Genomic DNA, 16,701 nt, shown 5'->3' with positions numbered 1-16,701 from the left:
TCAATTCGATCGGTTATGAATAATCGCTATGCGCAAACACGTATCGTGTAACTGCTCGGCTTTTCAAGGTTCTCGCAATTTATCATTCGTCTGCCTGTCTAATTATAAGATATCACTTCTAGATTTATTTGATAAATATTTTCACACATCTTTATAATTAATTTTAATTCCTTACAAGCCAAAGTCAAATTTTCTAAGAAACTTATATTATTATCATATATATATGTCTCTTTTATTCTTTCATAAAACGGTATTTTACATATACCTAAAAAAACGAAGAAGCGGTTTAAATTTCATAATAATTAGTTTGAAATAATCAAGTTTTTATAGATCTATAATTATTACGGTTGGAACCGTTAAGCAAGTTTTATATACTTACACAGAGCCCGTACCCTTATCTCTTTTAAAAAAAATTCCGCCTCGTCATTGGATCTTTTGTTACGCGCGATAAATTACAACGAAAGAAGAAACGAGAAACGACTTCTCGGAAGCGTGAAGTACGCCGTTATGCGCATTATACAATGGAAGAAGGTATCGACGCGTGCTCGGTTTTTTTCATTAATCTCCCGTTCATACGCGCACACTTTGCCGTATTTAGAATTCGCGCGGAAAAGCTGCCTGATTGGTCCGTCTTCAGAAATCGAAATAAAAATGCGCACGCATACAAGATTGAACCAATCATACGTTAGAATACATTTTTCAAATTGTCATTAGACACGCATATCTAGTTTATTTTCCCCGTTATCGTCCCTTCTCCGCAAAATGATTTATTAATGCTTTGATAATGTCTAATGAGGGTGCTGTGGAAAAATTTTATTCTTTTCAACGATTCCTTCGGAAATCAAAATCAACCACCTGTCGCAAGAGGTATAACACGAGTTGGAGCTCCGAGAGATATGCAAAAGCGTGTTATCCGGATATGAAAAGGTTTGTCGACCCGTGACACGTGACGACAACGCGCGTCCGACAACGAACATCCGTTTCTCGCTCCGGGTTCCGTTTTGGTACTTCGCCGCCTACATTATACATTTTTTAGCAGGCGAGTTGGCGGACAGATGACCTGGTCCTGGATAGATGCCCGATCAGGCGCAATCACCAGCAGCTGGACAACAAGACGACGCGAATTCTCGCCGCGACCGCCGTTACGCGTCGAGAAACCGCAAAGCGATTTGGTTTAGCGATCACGGTTCCCGCCTCGTTTCCCTCCTGCCCCACCGTTCCTCGTAGCCGGCGTGGGTGGCGCGGTGCGGCTCGGCTTTTTCCGTTCGCGCGAGCGCAAACGGCCGCTAGGATGACGTCACTGCGCGAAGGAAGCATAAACCTGTTTGAGAGAAGCGCCCTGGTCCACGTCATGTTCCACTTCTCCGCCCTTATCCTCCTCGATGCCCTCCTTTACGCCGAATTGCATCCGTCAATAATATCGTCAGATGTATATCGATATCAATATTGACTCAAATTTATTGAAATATCGATATATCGCATTTATATTTAAGGTAATTATACGTTACTTTGCTAACGATATAGAGTTAAACGTTACCGATATTTTCTCTTTGACTTTTTATCTTATTTGCCTTTTATCAAATTTGTAATGTCTCGTTTTTTTATATTCTATACATTTATATATTCAGTATTTTTCTGAATATGATTTTCTGTATATTGTCTTTGGTATATGGTGTATATATCACTCTTTCGATATATATATCTCTTTTTCTCTAACGTTAGAGAGAGAGAGAGAGAGAGAGAGACATCAATTTGAATATCTTATACATAATTCCAGACGACGCAGTGCTTTTGAACGGCCTTCGAGTGGATAGAATCCGCTCGCAATCGAGTTGCAAGGAAGTCACGCATGCGCGTTCACTAGTCTCGACACGGCTCCGACTCGACTCGGCGCTCGGTACAGCGACTGCACAGCAGTCAGCAGTCACTCGCGGTCGTTCGTGAATCACGAGCGTGTGTATAACGGAGGAGACGATGTCGTTGTTGCTGAACGCATTCGAGGTACGACGAGGACGCCAGCGTCTTCCGTAAACGTGCAACGCCGTAGGCCGTAGCGTCGTCGGGAACTATTCGCGTGCCGAAGACGACCCTTCGACGCGTCACGTCGCCGCAGAGGAGGGTGACAGCGACCGCCTGTTTCGTTGGCCCCATGCGCTCCTCCTCGCGGAACCATGGCTTCTGTGAAGGTGGCCGTGAGAGTTCGACCCTTCAACAAAAGGTGCGTGTGTGATTTGAGATGACGGTGCTCTCCAACAATTCGGTGCTGGAATATCCGAATGATCGTCGTGACGATTCTCCTCGGATGCGAATTCGCCTGATGCGATCGCGAATTCGACTAGAAATGCATCGCTTATAAAATTAATTAAACATAACACACATATATATATATATATGAACGTGTTGATCGATTATATAGAGATCCGTAGAATGAGTTCCAAAAGCAATATGTTGACTTACGCTGATTGTGAGTATTAGTACATACATATTTGCATTTTTAACATCAGTTCGTGGAAACGAGATGAAATTTAGGACGTCTCAATGCATACTGCGTTGCATCAATCGAATTCGCTGCAAAGACATTTTCAGTGATCCAGAAAAAAAAAAACATTGCAGTGTCTTGATTCTTTTAGACGTTCTTTGGATATATCCTATAGATTTTCATGTTATTTGTATCTCTGTACCAGTTGATACCATTACGCAATTAATTTGCGGTCAATAGCATCTCATCGACGACGACGTATTAATCATTGGATATTATCAGCGACAGAATCATTGTCCAATATTACTGACAATAAGTATGAAGAATGCTGCTGATGCACGCGCGTGGTCCAAGTCATCGACAATGAACTCATCATCGTTCGAATTCGATCTAGCCGCTCTTACTTTGTTGCACGCTCAATCTTCTTGCAAACAAGAATAAAATAAAATCTGCAGAAAAAAATTAAAGCCGAATATATATAAGAGATAAATGATTTATCGACCATCTATTAGATTTTCATTTTTGTCACATCTTTATTTTATCTCAAGTTTCTTTCTCTTTGCCAAATTTGTTTTGTTTTCTTTATTCTCTATTGACATTTTTTAACTCATTTCAGTATACAATGCTTGAAAGAGCAAATTCCTAACTGTTCTCTATTTCAAATCATACTGTGTACTGAAAGAGTGTGATAGACAGATATTATTAAAGACATATAATTGATTTTGTTCACTTTAGGATTTTATCGTAAAAATATCGAAAATGCATAAAATTAGTATCAACTCTATTTTTTTTTTGCAAATGGAAGAGATAATATTAAATATATTCTGGGAGGTGGGGAATAGGACGGCAATAAAATATCTTTACAAGATAGTATTAAAAAATAATATCGAATGTGTCATTAATGTTTTCTGAAAAATATGAGTGTTTCGGAGCAATGTCCCGTTTAAAATCGACGGATTCAATTACTTCGTCATACAAAAAGTTGGAGAAGCGGCAGCAACACTTAAAACCAGCCGCTATATTGAACAGATGTTATTGACAGCACATGACACAGTTATGTCATCGTGGTATCGACTGGTGTGCATTACGGCCAATGAACGTGTGTCTCGGCGATTTCCGAATTCGTGGTATTCAAGTTCCGAACAATATCAAGACAGGAGATTGTGTGCCGGATAATGGATGTGTATCATGTTGTTGTTATTGCAGGGAGGTGGCGATGAACGAGAAACTGATTGTACAGATGGACGGCAAGAGGACGCGGATCTTCAATACCAAGGTAGACAATTCGCGTACACGCTATTGCCTTCTCTTCCCTCCTCCTTTCTTGTCGAACTATGCAACGTCACATCTGTTTATTTATTATTCCATTTAAAAAACGTTACGCACATGGAATGTGCGTAATTTTTTAATAATTGAGATATCGTAATATTTCACTCCTACGGAACTCGAAAGTTTGCGTCGCCGCTTAAATATTCGAAGCGTGATCGCAAAAATAAAAGACACAAGAATCGCTGGAGCCGGTTTCAATCTCGTTTCACGATCGCATGCAATCGTTACGTAGCATAATACAGTCGTTTTTAGGTATACAAATCGCAATCTCTATCAGATATCCCGAATAAAAGAAAGAAGATGGTATGAGCGGAAAGCCGGTACAAATTATCAAAGTTTTCTGCGATCCAGAAAGAGTGCTTAACTATTTTACGTGTGTTTGTATGTTTCTTTTGGTAATAATTTTATTTATCAATTTTTTAAACATTTTACTGATATATTTTATTCAAAAAAATTTTTTTAAATTTTGAACAATGTTTTACCTCTTTAGAAATATAAATATTTTCTTCTTTTATGCTGAGTATTTTTTGCATATTAATACAAATTCCAGGTTTTTTAATATACTGCAGAATCCGGATAATGCAGAAAATTATCCACTGTGTTTAGTTTTCAAGTAGATTTTGGTTTAATAAAATTTTTATTCAAATTATTTTAAAAAATCTTAATTTGTTGAAATCTACTGTTTACATTTAGTTATTTCGAATACTGAATATAAAGATTGTATTGGGTTCGAGTAATAAAAATAATGGCTAGATGAAATGCGTAGGCGAATAAATCAACCTGTCGTGTGCACCTTCGGTGCTAAAAATGGTTCTTGTCACACTTGTTTGCGTTTTGGTTCTATGTTTATAAACTGAAGGTCCGTTCGCGTGTATGATGTAAGCGTGATTACATCACAGAATCACTGTCATACCCTCTCTAAAATGCCGAGATCGCAAATTTTCTATCGTACGATCATATCGCGAGATATCAAATTTTATTCCATATAACGGTATTATGACGGTATGACGAATGTACGATATCACAAGCCTGAATTCCGCACGATATAATCGCGTATTTTCAATTTACAATTGTAATCTGTCAATTTTAATTCTGGTTTAAAGATGTCCTGCAAATTATGTCGAATATTGGTCAAATTTGATTTCAATAAATCCATATATGCATTAAAAGCTTATTAGACTTGAAATATAAAAAAGCTTAAAATACAAAATTAATTCATTATATTATTAACAATGCTGTTAGATGTATAATTTATATGTATATGTATGGGCATGTACGAGCTTATTTGTGGCACCGCGAGTACCAAGGAATAATGGCCTTAAATGGACTTTCTAAAGGATTTCTAAACGAATATTTGTGACGCGACAATCTTTTATTTTTTACTGTAGCTGCACAATGTCGCGCGAGTTCAGTGTCATAATTTCTGCTCGAATGAATTCGACATTCGATTGAATTGCCGAGTCTGAATTATTAAAATGAGTCTTTAATCGATGGGTCTCTGACAAATATCTCTGATCGAAACGAAAACACGGAAAGCTATTGTCTAACAAAGTTAGGCTTACTAGATGATTGATTTCGAGCAAACCATTCGAAAAAAAAATATTATTATGCTCGTTACTTATATATAAATTAAAAATATTATACGAATAATTAAAAAGAGGAGCGATTTTTTAAAAATAAAATCGGGTGATTGTTCGATTCTTTCTGAAACAAACTCGCTGAGATTGAGGCTTTTATAAAATAAACGATGGAAAAGGAGAAAGTTATAACATAAAATAGTTACTTACATTGTTACCTTTGATTTATGCGGGCATAAATTTCCGTGGAGAGTTACTTATGAAACAAAAAGAAAAATGTTTCAACCACATTTAACGGATCTGTCTCGTTACAGACGACCATTGGAATCTTCGCGCTGAAGGATAACGGTATGCGGTGAGGAGAAAGTGCGAAAATCACGGCTGGACCGCAACAACCAGCAATCGTATTGCAGCGAGCAATTGCCGCGTCCTGTAGCCTTGTATAATATTAATTCGCGTTTTACCTGCATTCAATTAATCCTTATCCGGGCGATCTCTCGTTCTAATCAAAGAAGAAGGCCAATCCTATGCCAGAGAGTAATGGCTCTCGGCGAGAAAATCTTCAGCAAGCGCGAATTAAAGCGCAGCTTTGATCGTAAAGCGCACTTGATCGATTTCTGATATGAATCGAGCTGGTTGACGCTCGCGAAAATTAATATAATGTGTGTACTGTATATTAATAAAATTAAAAATTATGATGGACATCGAGATCATAATACGACTAAGAATTTTATAAATTTTTTAAATTGAGTATATATATCTTAAAATATTTATGCTACATTTTTAAATTTTTTCTCTCGTAAGCGCTGACCAGTCAGACTTATCGGGATTTACGCGAAGGTGCATAATAACTAATTTTCAAACTTTACATATGTAATGGGATTTAGAAATTTGCATATGCAATTATATAAATTAGTAGATCGCTTTCCGACAATGTGGTGCGTATAAACATAAGACTCACGCGGAATTGTAAAAGTGAAATTGAAATGTGAGAAAATTTATCTGGTTTTATCTTTTAATTAATACTTATCTACTATTCATTTTCTTATATAATATAGTGCAAAATTTCCAACAATGTTTCATCAATTATGTAGAATGCAGCCTGAGCACGTATTATATCATGAATATTGCATAGCTAGCTCTCGCGAATAAATGTTAGTCGGACTATTTGAATGATAGTCAGTAATTTTCCGCACAAAAACAAAGAAAGTGTCGAAAGCTTAATTGAAAAGAATGAATCTATAGAGTGTTCCCGTGAATAGCATATATAGTTATATAGTTTCATATATACATATTCAGATTATATTGTACTATATAATTGTTGCTCACCTAGAAATAATCACTAGTGTTCGTTCTATTCGACTTAATGACGATTGAACTTTAACATGAACGCGGCGATAACGAAATCCAGCGCTACGATACGATGATACTACTGAAATAACGACTTATTGTTTACAGACACCGGATAGCTGCAGAGATATCGATCGGAGGAAGTACAAAGATTTCACGTTCGATCATTCCTACTGGTCCTTCGATCCGAACGACGAAAATTATGCATCCCAAGAAAAGGTTCGTGTCAAGTTTTTTCCAGCTGAAACAAAAAAAAAATAAAAACTTGTTTAAAATTTCACGATTAAAGATAAAAATATCGGATTGTAAAAACGCACAAAACATTCGCGACAACGTATGGAAAGATCGAAGCTCACACTCCACTGTTAGTTTTATTGTGCCGATAGTATATAATACGATAAAAAATATAAAGAAATAACTGCGAAGCGCAGCAATTATTATTGTAAGATCGATCTCATCGATTCGAACAGCTGTTCATTATAATATCGCGAGCTATATTAATACTTGATTATTTCTGACAAACGTTCCTATGAATGAAAGAAAACTTCCAAGCATAATGCAGAGAGTAAATAGAATGATATCTTGTTATTGTGTGTGAAACGACATAATATGCGATTGTTGCAATAATCGTTCCGGCCTGTGTATGAGTATAATCATTACATAGGGTATTATTATTTAATTAAATGTCTTTATGCAAAATGTGCATTATATGATTGCTACGCTAATGATATGGCTAATTAGTTATGGTAGGTCGTTTATTGGATGATAACCGATAAAAATCGTTCTTTTCATTAAAGCAAGATGCCCCTTTTGCATTTTGGATCGATAAGGAAAAGACGCTAATTCAATCATCCTCTTTCTGTATTTAGGTTTTCTACGATCTTGGTACGGACGTAATAGAAAGTGCCTTCGAGGGCTACAATGCCTGCGTTTTTGCCTACGGCCAGACAGGATCTGGAAAGACCTTCACAATGATGGGCACACCGGTATAATGCAAGCCTAGTTCGTCAAAAGATCATATTTTTTTACAGTCACTTTTACTACAAAAACATCAATATTTCTCGAAATAAAATTAAAAAAAAATAAAACAAAAAAAAGAAAAAGTAAATAAAATTAAAGGAATCATAAAAATAGTACAAACCTATATGAATCTTGCAAACAGTATCCATATTGCATATTACAATTAAACAAAAATTATTCATCTTTGAAGAAAAGAAAAATACAACACATTGAGATACTGTCTATGTAATTCTTCTTTCTCTGTCCAGCTTTCGTTTTGTAATTTATTATTTCATATCGCGCAGCTCTTCGCTAGAATGGCAGCCGGAAAGGAGAGCGGAGCGTCGTACAGAACGGAAGTATCGTTCCTAGAAATCTATAATGAGAGAGTGAGAGACTTGCTCAGACTGGATCAAAGCCAATCCCATTCGCTGAGGGTACGGGAACATCCCACGGGAGGGCCTTACGTCCAAGATTTGTCGTGTCATCTCGTTTATGATTATTCGGATATTCAGGTACATCAAAAAATCGCATTAATGAGGCGAATTATTTATCCACCTCTATTACGTTATTTATAAAAAAATTACAATAACGGAAAGTCGTAATTGTAATTATTAATTTCTATTATATCATTAATTTATAAAATTAATTTATAAAATAAATGTCAGACAATCATATTCCACATGAAATACTTTTTAGTATTGCAATTTCAGTAAACGAGAAATTCATAATAAAAATAAATTATAAAATAAATTTTGCATACTATAAGCACGAGTATACATATATTCGCATTGCAAAATCAATAAACGGCAGATTATTCATGTTCAGGAATGCATGGTGAGAGGTAATACGCACAGGACCACGGCCAGCACAAAGATGAACGACGTGAGTAGCAGGAGTCACGCGATTTTTACGATAACCTTCGTACAGGCCGGCCTCTCGGAAGGCAACATGCCGTCGGAGACTGTTTCCAAGGTGCACCTTGTCGACTTGGCCGGAAGGTAGTCTCGAAAAAGAAAAGCATGAGAACAAGCCGAGTTATTTTCCAATCCGTCCGTGCAAAAATGAGAGAAAACTGAAAAAGAAAAGCACAAAGCACAATATACACCGCGCGATAAATGTGTTTAAGCGACTGTGTTTTAAAAATCACTATTCTCTCATTTCCTCTCTCCCTTTAGCGAGCGTGCAAACGCGACCGGAGCGACAGGTCAGCGACTGAAGGAAGGCGCGCACATCAACAAGTCTTTGGTGACTTTAGGCACTGTGATATCCACGCTCTCGGAAGTAAGTTCCGCGAGCGGTGATGCGTCCGCCTCGAAGCGAAATGCGTTCATCCCTTATCGGGACAGCGTGCTCACGTGGCTCCTGAAGGATTCCCTCGGCGGCAATTCCAAGACTATCATGATAGCGACCATCAGTCCGGCGGAATGTAATTACAACGATACTCTCAGCGCTCTCAGATATGCCAATCGTGCGAAAAATATCATCAACAAGCCGACCATCAATGAAGACGCGAACGTGAAGCTTATCAGGGAACTCAGGGCGGAGATAGAGAAATTGAAGTCCCTCATCGATAAGAATATGGCAAGTATTCTGAAATTGGCGGCGCACATTTTCTCCAAGTTGCGCTATTTTATTATTTAGCGATATTAAATGTATATTTACCGGTATTTTTTATAGAGCGTAGAGAGGCCACCGCAAGTGTTATTGGCTCAAATCCAGGAGAAGCAAGAACAAGAAAAGGTATTAACCGAGGAATGGACCGAAAAGTGGCGAGAGACGCAACAAATTTTGCAGGAACAAAAAGCGCTGGGATTACGAAAAAGCGGAGTCGGCGTCGTCCTCGATTCGGAAATGCCGCATCTGGTCGGTATCGACGACGATTTACTCAGTACCGGCGTCACGTTATATCATCTGAAAGAAGGAAAAACGTTAGTCGGCACAGAGGAAGCTTCCGTTGTCCAGGTGACAATATAAATAATTAAATAGATATTTGACACACACTTGACGTGTTGACAGTTTTATTAATAAAATTATTAAAGTATAGAGAGATTATAGTTGGGCCTTTATTTTTTTTAAATTGCTCTAATATAAATAATCCAAATGAAAAGCAAGATTTTCATCATCAAAGTCATTTCCTCGGGCTAATTGATAACGAAACAATTACAAGTACCGACTATATTATGACAAACAGGACATTGTGCTGACCGGTGCGGATGTGGAATCGGAACATTGCATAGTCGAATTGGATAGCGGGGTTGCGACGCTGCATCCGCTCTCGCCTCATTGTTGGATCAACACAGCCCAAGTGGATAAGCCGACGAGATTGTCGCAAGGCTGTATCATCCTCCTCGGCAGGAACAACATGTTTCGATACAACGATCCGGCGGAGGCGGCAAAACTCCGGAAAGAGGGCGGCTCGGGTAACGGCAATTTACAATCGACGGTCGTCAATCTATCGAGATTGTCGCTCTTGAGCTGGAGCGTCTCCGATCTGCATGCTTCTTGCTCCAGCGATAATCTCGTGAACTCGAGCGAGGATCTCAGGGCGGTCGAGGAATTGGAACAGCAAAAGGCCGCACTTCTGAAGGAAAAGGAAGATTTCAAGGTTCGTAAGTAAGGTATCTCGACGATTCTTCGCGTTGAACTTTAAGTAATTGTATTCCCTCTCCAGAGGGAACAAGAGGAGCGCGAGGAGAGGTGGACCGCGAGGAGGGAAGCGCTGGAAGGTGCCCAACGTGAATTGGAACGCGAATGGGGCGCGCAGTGGAAGGAATGGGCGGACGCGATCGCGGCTCTGGAATCGCGTCAACGTGAGCTGCGCGCGCGCCGACATCTCTTGGAACAAGAGCGACGGGACGAAATGACACAAGTAAGTGACTCGGACGCGCCTCCGGACTTGAATGTAATCTCGATCAAGTATCAATTCTATCTCGTCCTTGTCGCTATCGTTGTCCTTATTTGCTTGTCTGGCAACATCATCATCTACTCGCACGTTTGTCCGTTAAACATGTGATATCTCGATAGTAATATCCCGTTCTCGTCTCACACGTGTGAGTTGCCACGATTCGTCCAACAAATATCTGCGAATGTCTCGACTATGCAATTAATTAATTTTGCGAAACGACATTTTCGACTATCCAGACCAAAATTCTTGTGATTAAAATACACGGTATTGTGTCTATCGATGTCTACCAGGCCTATCAATATGTTGTGCATATCTTCTATAGAAGGCTCTATTTCCTATCGTCGTGTGCATGCGATGAGACTTGCGTTCGCTATCCATATGAGAGTGTTTATATGAGATTATTTTTCGATTCCTTCTAGGAATCCTCGGATATATTGCGCCTATTTACAATTAACGTATTATTTACACATCGTTCATGTGTTAACAAATTGCGTGTTTACACGTTACATATATAAGCCGCCGATTATACAAAAAAGTGCTAGTGCTGAAAAGATATTGCCGGACACAAAAATGGCATTCCTTGGAATGTTGTATATTTAAGTAGAGAATGTGTTATAGAATGAAACGTATGTACATATCTTTTGGGCTTGTTTGTATAGAGATATGGGTTGATATATGGGATAGTATATGGGTTTGTTATGCGAGATATAAAAATATAGAAGAGAACTAATTATTGTTATATACTGATATATTGTTGATTAATAAATTTTTCATACAAAAAGTGGCGTTTGATCCTCCACAAAACAATTCGCACGCATTCTCATTGTCTTTTCTCTCCGTTTCTCACATAATTTTTAAAGATTTTATGCACTCGATCGACTTGATATATTCCCGATTATCAAACCCAGTTTCTCATTAACTCGTTGTCGTCGCACCTCGGAAATCCGTCCGCATGCGCACAATTTCGAATACTAAAATTAATTAAGGTGAGGAAAACTTTTATAATTTTCTCGAAATAACACGTATTGCAAAAACTGCACTTGCTATTTCTTTATTTGTTTCACTTATATTTTGTAATTTATTTATTTAATTTATTTACTTGAATGGGTTCTCTAAAAATATGAACAAGGATAAAATTAGTGCATATACTCTTTACATATCATGTCGTTAAAATTGTTTCATTTATCAATAAATCAGTTTGGAGCAACAGGTATTCTTGCGCATCTCAACAAAAGAAAAAAAATGAAAAGACGTGTGTTTTATTCTTATCAATCTTTAGCCGCTACTTCGTATAGCTATAAATGTTTCATTCTCTGCGGCATAGAATTTTAATTTAACTTTTCGTTCCGATATAAAGATATGTTGAAGCGAATCAGTTTTTTCATCTTTGATTTTGAATTATCTTTGGTTACTTATCTCTTTTGTTAACGTATCGGTATGTGTTGTGTGTGGTACCAGTAGGGAAGTCGCCTATCTGCGCACATTATTGCAGTCCAAGCATCGACAGCTGCAAGAGCTCGTAAACAGTCATGAACGTGCGCAAACTCATCAACATCAGTGGGAAAAGGTGAGAACATTACATCGCGAAAGGAAACGGAGTAACTTCAAGTTTATCACGTGCACGCATATTGCAAATGACGCGATGCATATATGTATATTCGCATTATATATTTTTTCGTATAATTTTCTTTTATAATAATCCATCATCGCGCAGACGACATAACACACACGCGCACACGCCATTTTTTTTCTCGACACTATACTATTTCTTTTTCTGAATAATACATAATAATAAATAAAATGATGGGAGTATTCCGAGTGTGTGTTAGATTGTATTGCGAATAAATAAGAATCGGATCTAAGAATTGTATCTCAATGGTTTAATATATAAGTTTGTAGAATGTGAAGTGAAATGTATTTCAGACGGATAACGGTGCCGGTAGCGACGATAGTCTGCCCGAGTCGTGGTCCAGTCTCAACGATGAAAAATGCATCGATAGCGTCAGGGAATTAGTTAATCATCACGTAAGTAAAGATCTAAGCAAGTTTCTTCAACTTACAGTTATATTTTTTATTTTCTAAAAAATAATTTTTCCAAATAGAAGAAAGAGCTAGCTGCCTTGGAAAACGAGTTACAGAGCAAGGTCAGGTCTCTGAATGAACATCAGAGCAAGGTGGACAAGATGGAGGAAGAACTCGTGGAGATCGCAAAGAGACAAAAGCAGATATTTAAGGCAGAAGTATGTGCGCATAGAATACGAATAATTTACGCGCTATACAAAAACAATGTACTTACATTATGCATTTTTAGATGGTTGACGCAGGAGTAACGGAAAAGAAATTGTGGCTGGCTAAACGGACTCGGGAACAGCTTCAGGAGATTGTCCAACGGAAACAGAGTTTATCGCTGGATCTGAAGTGTGCTCTACCCGCGTCCTCGGATGATGATCGTTCGTTAAACTATTGCATCGGAACAGCTTCCAGCTGCGATTCCAACCTTTTCCAAGAAACGAATAATAGAAAAATCGCCTCAAGCTTATTGCTGCAGAGTATACCGAGCTCCGATACCGTGGAAACGTTTCATACGGCGGCGGCTGACTCCCCGGAACTTTGCATAGCCTTCGAAGATGCCGATTCGACACAGATGAGCAATATCGCGAAGAACGAATCTGCAAATTTCGAGGAACGGGAAGAAAGCTGCGAACGAAACGATCACTTAACGCATGATGATACAAACTCATCCGAAGTAGAGAGTAAAAATATAATGAACATCAGTAATAAAACCATGGAATCGACGAGCGACGAGGATAGAAAACCGCTTATGGTGTCAGTTATTTCGGAGAATATGCTTCAGGATTCGCTAGAATCCCCGATACAGCAAAATCCAGCGATGAAGAGACTCAACCAAAGAATCGCGCGTCAGCGGATGATGGTGATGAGATGTTTGGACGCCGGCACCTCGTCGAAAGAGGATCTCAATCGGCAGATAATAATACTACAGGATTTGCAGAGGCGGCAGATCGAACTGGAAGTGTCGCTGTTGGAGGACGAACGGAAAAATCATTCCACCGGGCAACTCCAATGCGACAACAGCAGCGGCGGCGGCGGCGGCGATAATAGGCTCGTCATCAATGAGGACTATGTACAAAATGAATCAAGTGCTTACTGTAGTGTTGTAGAACCTACAAATAATAGCTCCGCCATTCTATTAACGGTAGCGCAAACCAGATCTCAACTTTTCAGGAATAACAGGCCTAATACTAACACTGATCAAGAGACTTTATCGGAATCGTTAGCATCTAAAAGATCCTCGTGTCGAGGTTATTCAACCGTTTATTTGACGGTAAGTTACCCTCATCTCGTCTCTCTCTCTTCTTGAATGATTTCAACTGATTGACTTATTTCTTGCGCAGAGTCAAAATCGCGGTGATCGCTTGTGTAGTCCGTATTCCCTGACAATCACGAGATCTCTGCCATCGTTAATAGCGAACGACAGCGACTGCGACAGCGTGATTAATATGATCGTCAGCGTACCATCGTACGTGATACGCGGTGCTGGCGCATCCAGCCATTACGAATACGAAGTACGAGTCGTGGCGCAGGACGATAGTTGGACACTGCTGCGTAGATACAGGAGATTCCGGGAATTATATACATCGATGCGACAAAAGTATGGTAGTAAGGTAGGTTATCGCTCAATTATACCATGCAACATAATAGCTTATACGTAATAGATAGTAATAGACTATATAACGTAATAGATTATAAAAGTGGCAAAAAACACAAATACAGGAGCATTGAGTCAATCATGTAAGATAATAGGTTTGAATATGGCTTGTCTATTCTACATTGGAAATTATTTTTAATTGCAAATAAAGTTTGACCATTATACAAAGAGAGAGAAAGAGAGAAGAAATTAATAGATGTGAGCATATAACGAAAAAAAAATCTTGTTTAAAAATACGTTATTAAAAAAACGGCAAAAAAGTTGTAGAAACATCTAATTATTTCATAAGGAGAAAGATTCCTGTGATTTGGGCTATTTTCATAATCGTGAATTATATATACTCGCAATATAATCGATCTTACGAGTCTTTGCTTTGATCATACACACAGGTCGCGGCAATACGCTTTCCTCCACGTCAGGTCTTTCCAAAGTACGAGGTCGTAGCGAGGCAACGTCGAAAACGCCTCGAGGAATATCTTCGCCGATTGATTCAAGTTTGTTCGGAACTGCCGCACTGCGAGCCCTTATATAAATATAATGGCAATCTCAGCAACATAGATAAGCAATCCTTGTTAGAGTTCAATCCGTTCTTCAGACGTGGTATGTTTGAGAGCGGCAAATACGGGACTAGCTAAAAAAACACTATTGTGAATGAGAGCAAATACGACAAACCTTTATAATTCATTGTATTTGTTTTCATTTCTTTTCTATTTATAAAAATGCGCAGCAGTTAGAGCAAACGAAATATTAGTGAAATGTAGCACTGGCGATCTATACAGAGCAAGTCTCCCATGTGTGACATTTGTATATCTGTAATATTTCTTAAATTACATATCAGTTTTAGGAGAAATTCATGCAATATCGTTCAGGATAAAAACGAAATCTTCTACAACATTGTAATTTTAGTAAGTATTACATAAATTACTTATCGAGACAATTGACGTACAAATGTCGGGTGACGTGTTCTGCACAACTTTTTAGTCGTTAGAAAAATATATGCTTCCGAAAGCTTAACTAGCTAATCGTAAGACTGGTTTTAGAAAAATAAGCGTTCTTTACCGATACTGTCTCGTGCGCGTGTTGCAAGCTTATCGTGGGCAAGCACATAGAGATATTAACGGGAAAGCAACGTCATATATTCTTTATGAGACAAAGAGAGAAAGAAAGAGAGAAAATCATCTATGGGCGAGGTGAAACTTATCGCGTCATAGTATGACTTATTTTATCCTTTACAGATATTTTCCTAATGTCTTTCTCCCAATAGAATTCACAAAGTGTACCTTCCTTCGATATTATAGTCAAAAATCTTGTATAGTCGTTATATGATTCTCGTTACGTTACGAAGCACAAAGGTTATTGTAAATTACATAACAAATTTATCAGCAATAGCAACCATAACATTTTGCAGTAGTTTGCTCACTATAACCGACGATTTACTTTGTGCGTCGAGTAACGTTTTGTATGCCCAAAATTCAAAGTAGTAAAGATTCTACTAACGAATTGAAAGAACTTTTCATTAGAATAATAATTACCAGCTTGTAAAGTTAACAATGCATTACAAGCAACAGAGACATCATATCGCTGTTAAAGTTCTTCCAGTTCCGAGGAGAGAGATATATACATATATAAAGTATGTATGTTACGTATATAAATGTGTATAGTGCAAGGAATTAACAGACCCTCGTTAAAGTTGGAATCGTTATGCAGCATTTATTTCAATATTAGTAATATTAAACCAAAGTTTTTGATAATTATCGATTTTAGGAAAATGTTGCCGCATTGCTGTGAATGGCGATTGATCAGATTAAAATTGGTGCAAAGCACGCAATAAAAGTATTAAAATTTATATATATTTAAAAAAAAAAGCAGCAAAAGAACTCTTTATATGCGAGAGATTTTGAAATAATGCATAAAACTGCTTCTTCGTTACATAGTCAGAACATTTCTCTTTGTATTCTTCTGTATCGGATATAAAGAAAGAGTAACGTACTTTCATCTTTGAAAAGATGCTATTATTTAGTATGCTAAAATAAAATCTATAAGCATTATAAGCGCCACACAATAAATGCTTTTCTGTAGTATGATAAAAGTATTTATTCCATGGCTGTGTGTATGTGTAACTGAACTCGTGGAGAAATCCGATGTGGGATCATCCTGGCTAATATAATTAGTAATAGTAAACTCGGCGCGCTCTAGAGCACAACACCGTTAAGAGGTGTGTATTGCATATTAATCAAGATGTATATATAACGAGGCAGTTATTACTTATTCGAACGGAGACATTACCTCACATTTCATGTACAATCTATATCGCGATCGTCATCCGCTTTTT

General features: G+C 37.9%; 2 protein-coding genes across 2 annotated transcripts in view; one reads left to right on the top strand and one right to left on the bottom strand.

Moving 5' to 3' along the window:
• Positions 1 to 1,871: 1,871 nt before the first annotated feature.
• LOC115240619 (kinesin-like protein Klp98A) lies at positions 1,872 to 16,525 on the top strand. The gene is made up of 16 exons (XM_029815874.1): positions 1,872 to 2,218; positions 3,686 to 3,755; positions 6,844 to 6,954; positions 7,605 to 7,721; positions 8,004 to 8,249; positions 8,563 to 8,735; positions 8,913 to 9,318; positions 9,415 to 9,699; positions 9,929 to 10,342; positions 10,409 to 10,623; positions 12,101 to 12,209; positions 12,566 to 12,667; positions 12,745 to 12,882; positions 12,954 to 13,985; positions 14,056 to 14,325; positions 14,759 to 16,525. The coding sequence occupies exons 1-16, from the start codon at positions 2,172 to 2,174 to the stop codon at positions 15,002 to 15,004; spliced, it is 3,981 nt and encodes a 1,326-aa protein (XP_029671734.1). The 5' UTR covers positions 1,872 to 2,171; the 3' UTR covers positions 15,005 to 16,525.
• LOC115240618 (presenilin-2) overlaps positions 14,868 to 16,701 on the bottom strand; it is a 7,834-nt gene continuing 6,000 nt past the window's right edge. The window contains exon 8 of the mRNA XM_029815872.1: positions 14,868 to 15,000. The gene's annotated coding sequence lies outside the window, so the exon portion shown is untranslated. The remainder of the gene's footprint in view (positions 15,001 to 16,701) is intronic.

The sequence above is a fragment of the Formica exsecta genome, unplaced genomic scaffold (genome assembly GCF_003651465.1).
Source record: "Formica exsecta isolate Colony F162 unplaced genomic scaffold, ASM365146v1 scaffold443, whole genome shotgun sequence".
NCBI lineage: Eukaryota > Metazoa > Arthropoda > Insecta > Hymenoptera > Formicidae > Formica > Formica exsecta.
The sequence above is the reverse complement of the archived record's forward strand: the minus strand, read 5'-3'. Positions and strand labels throughout refer to the sequence as shown.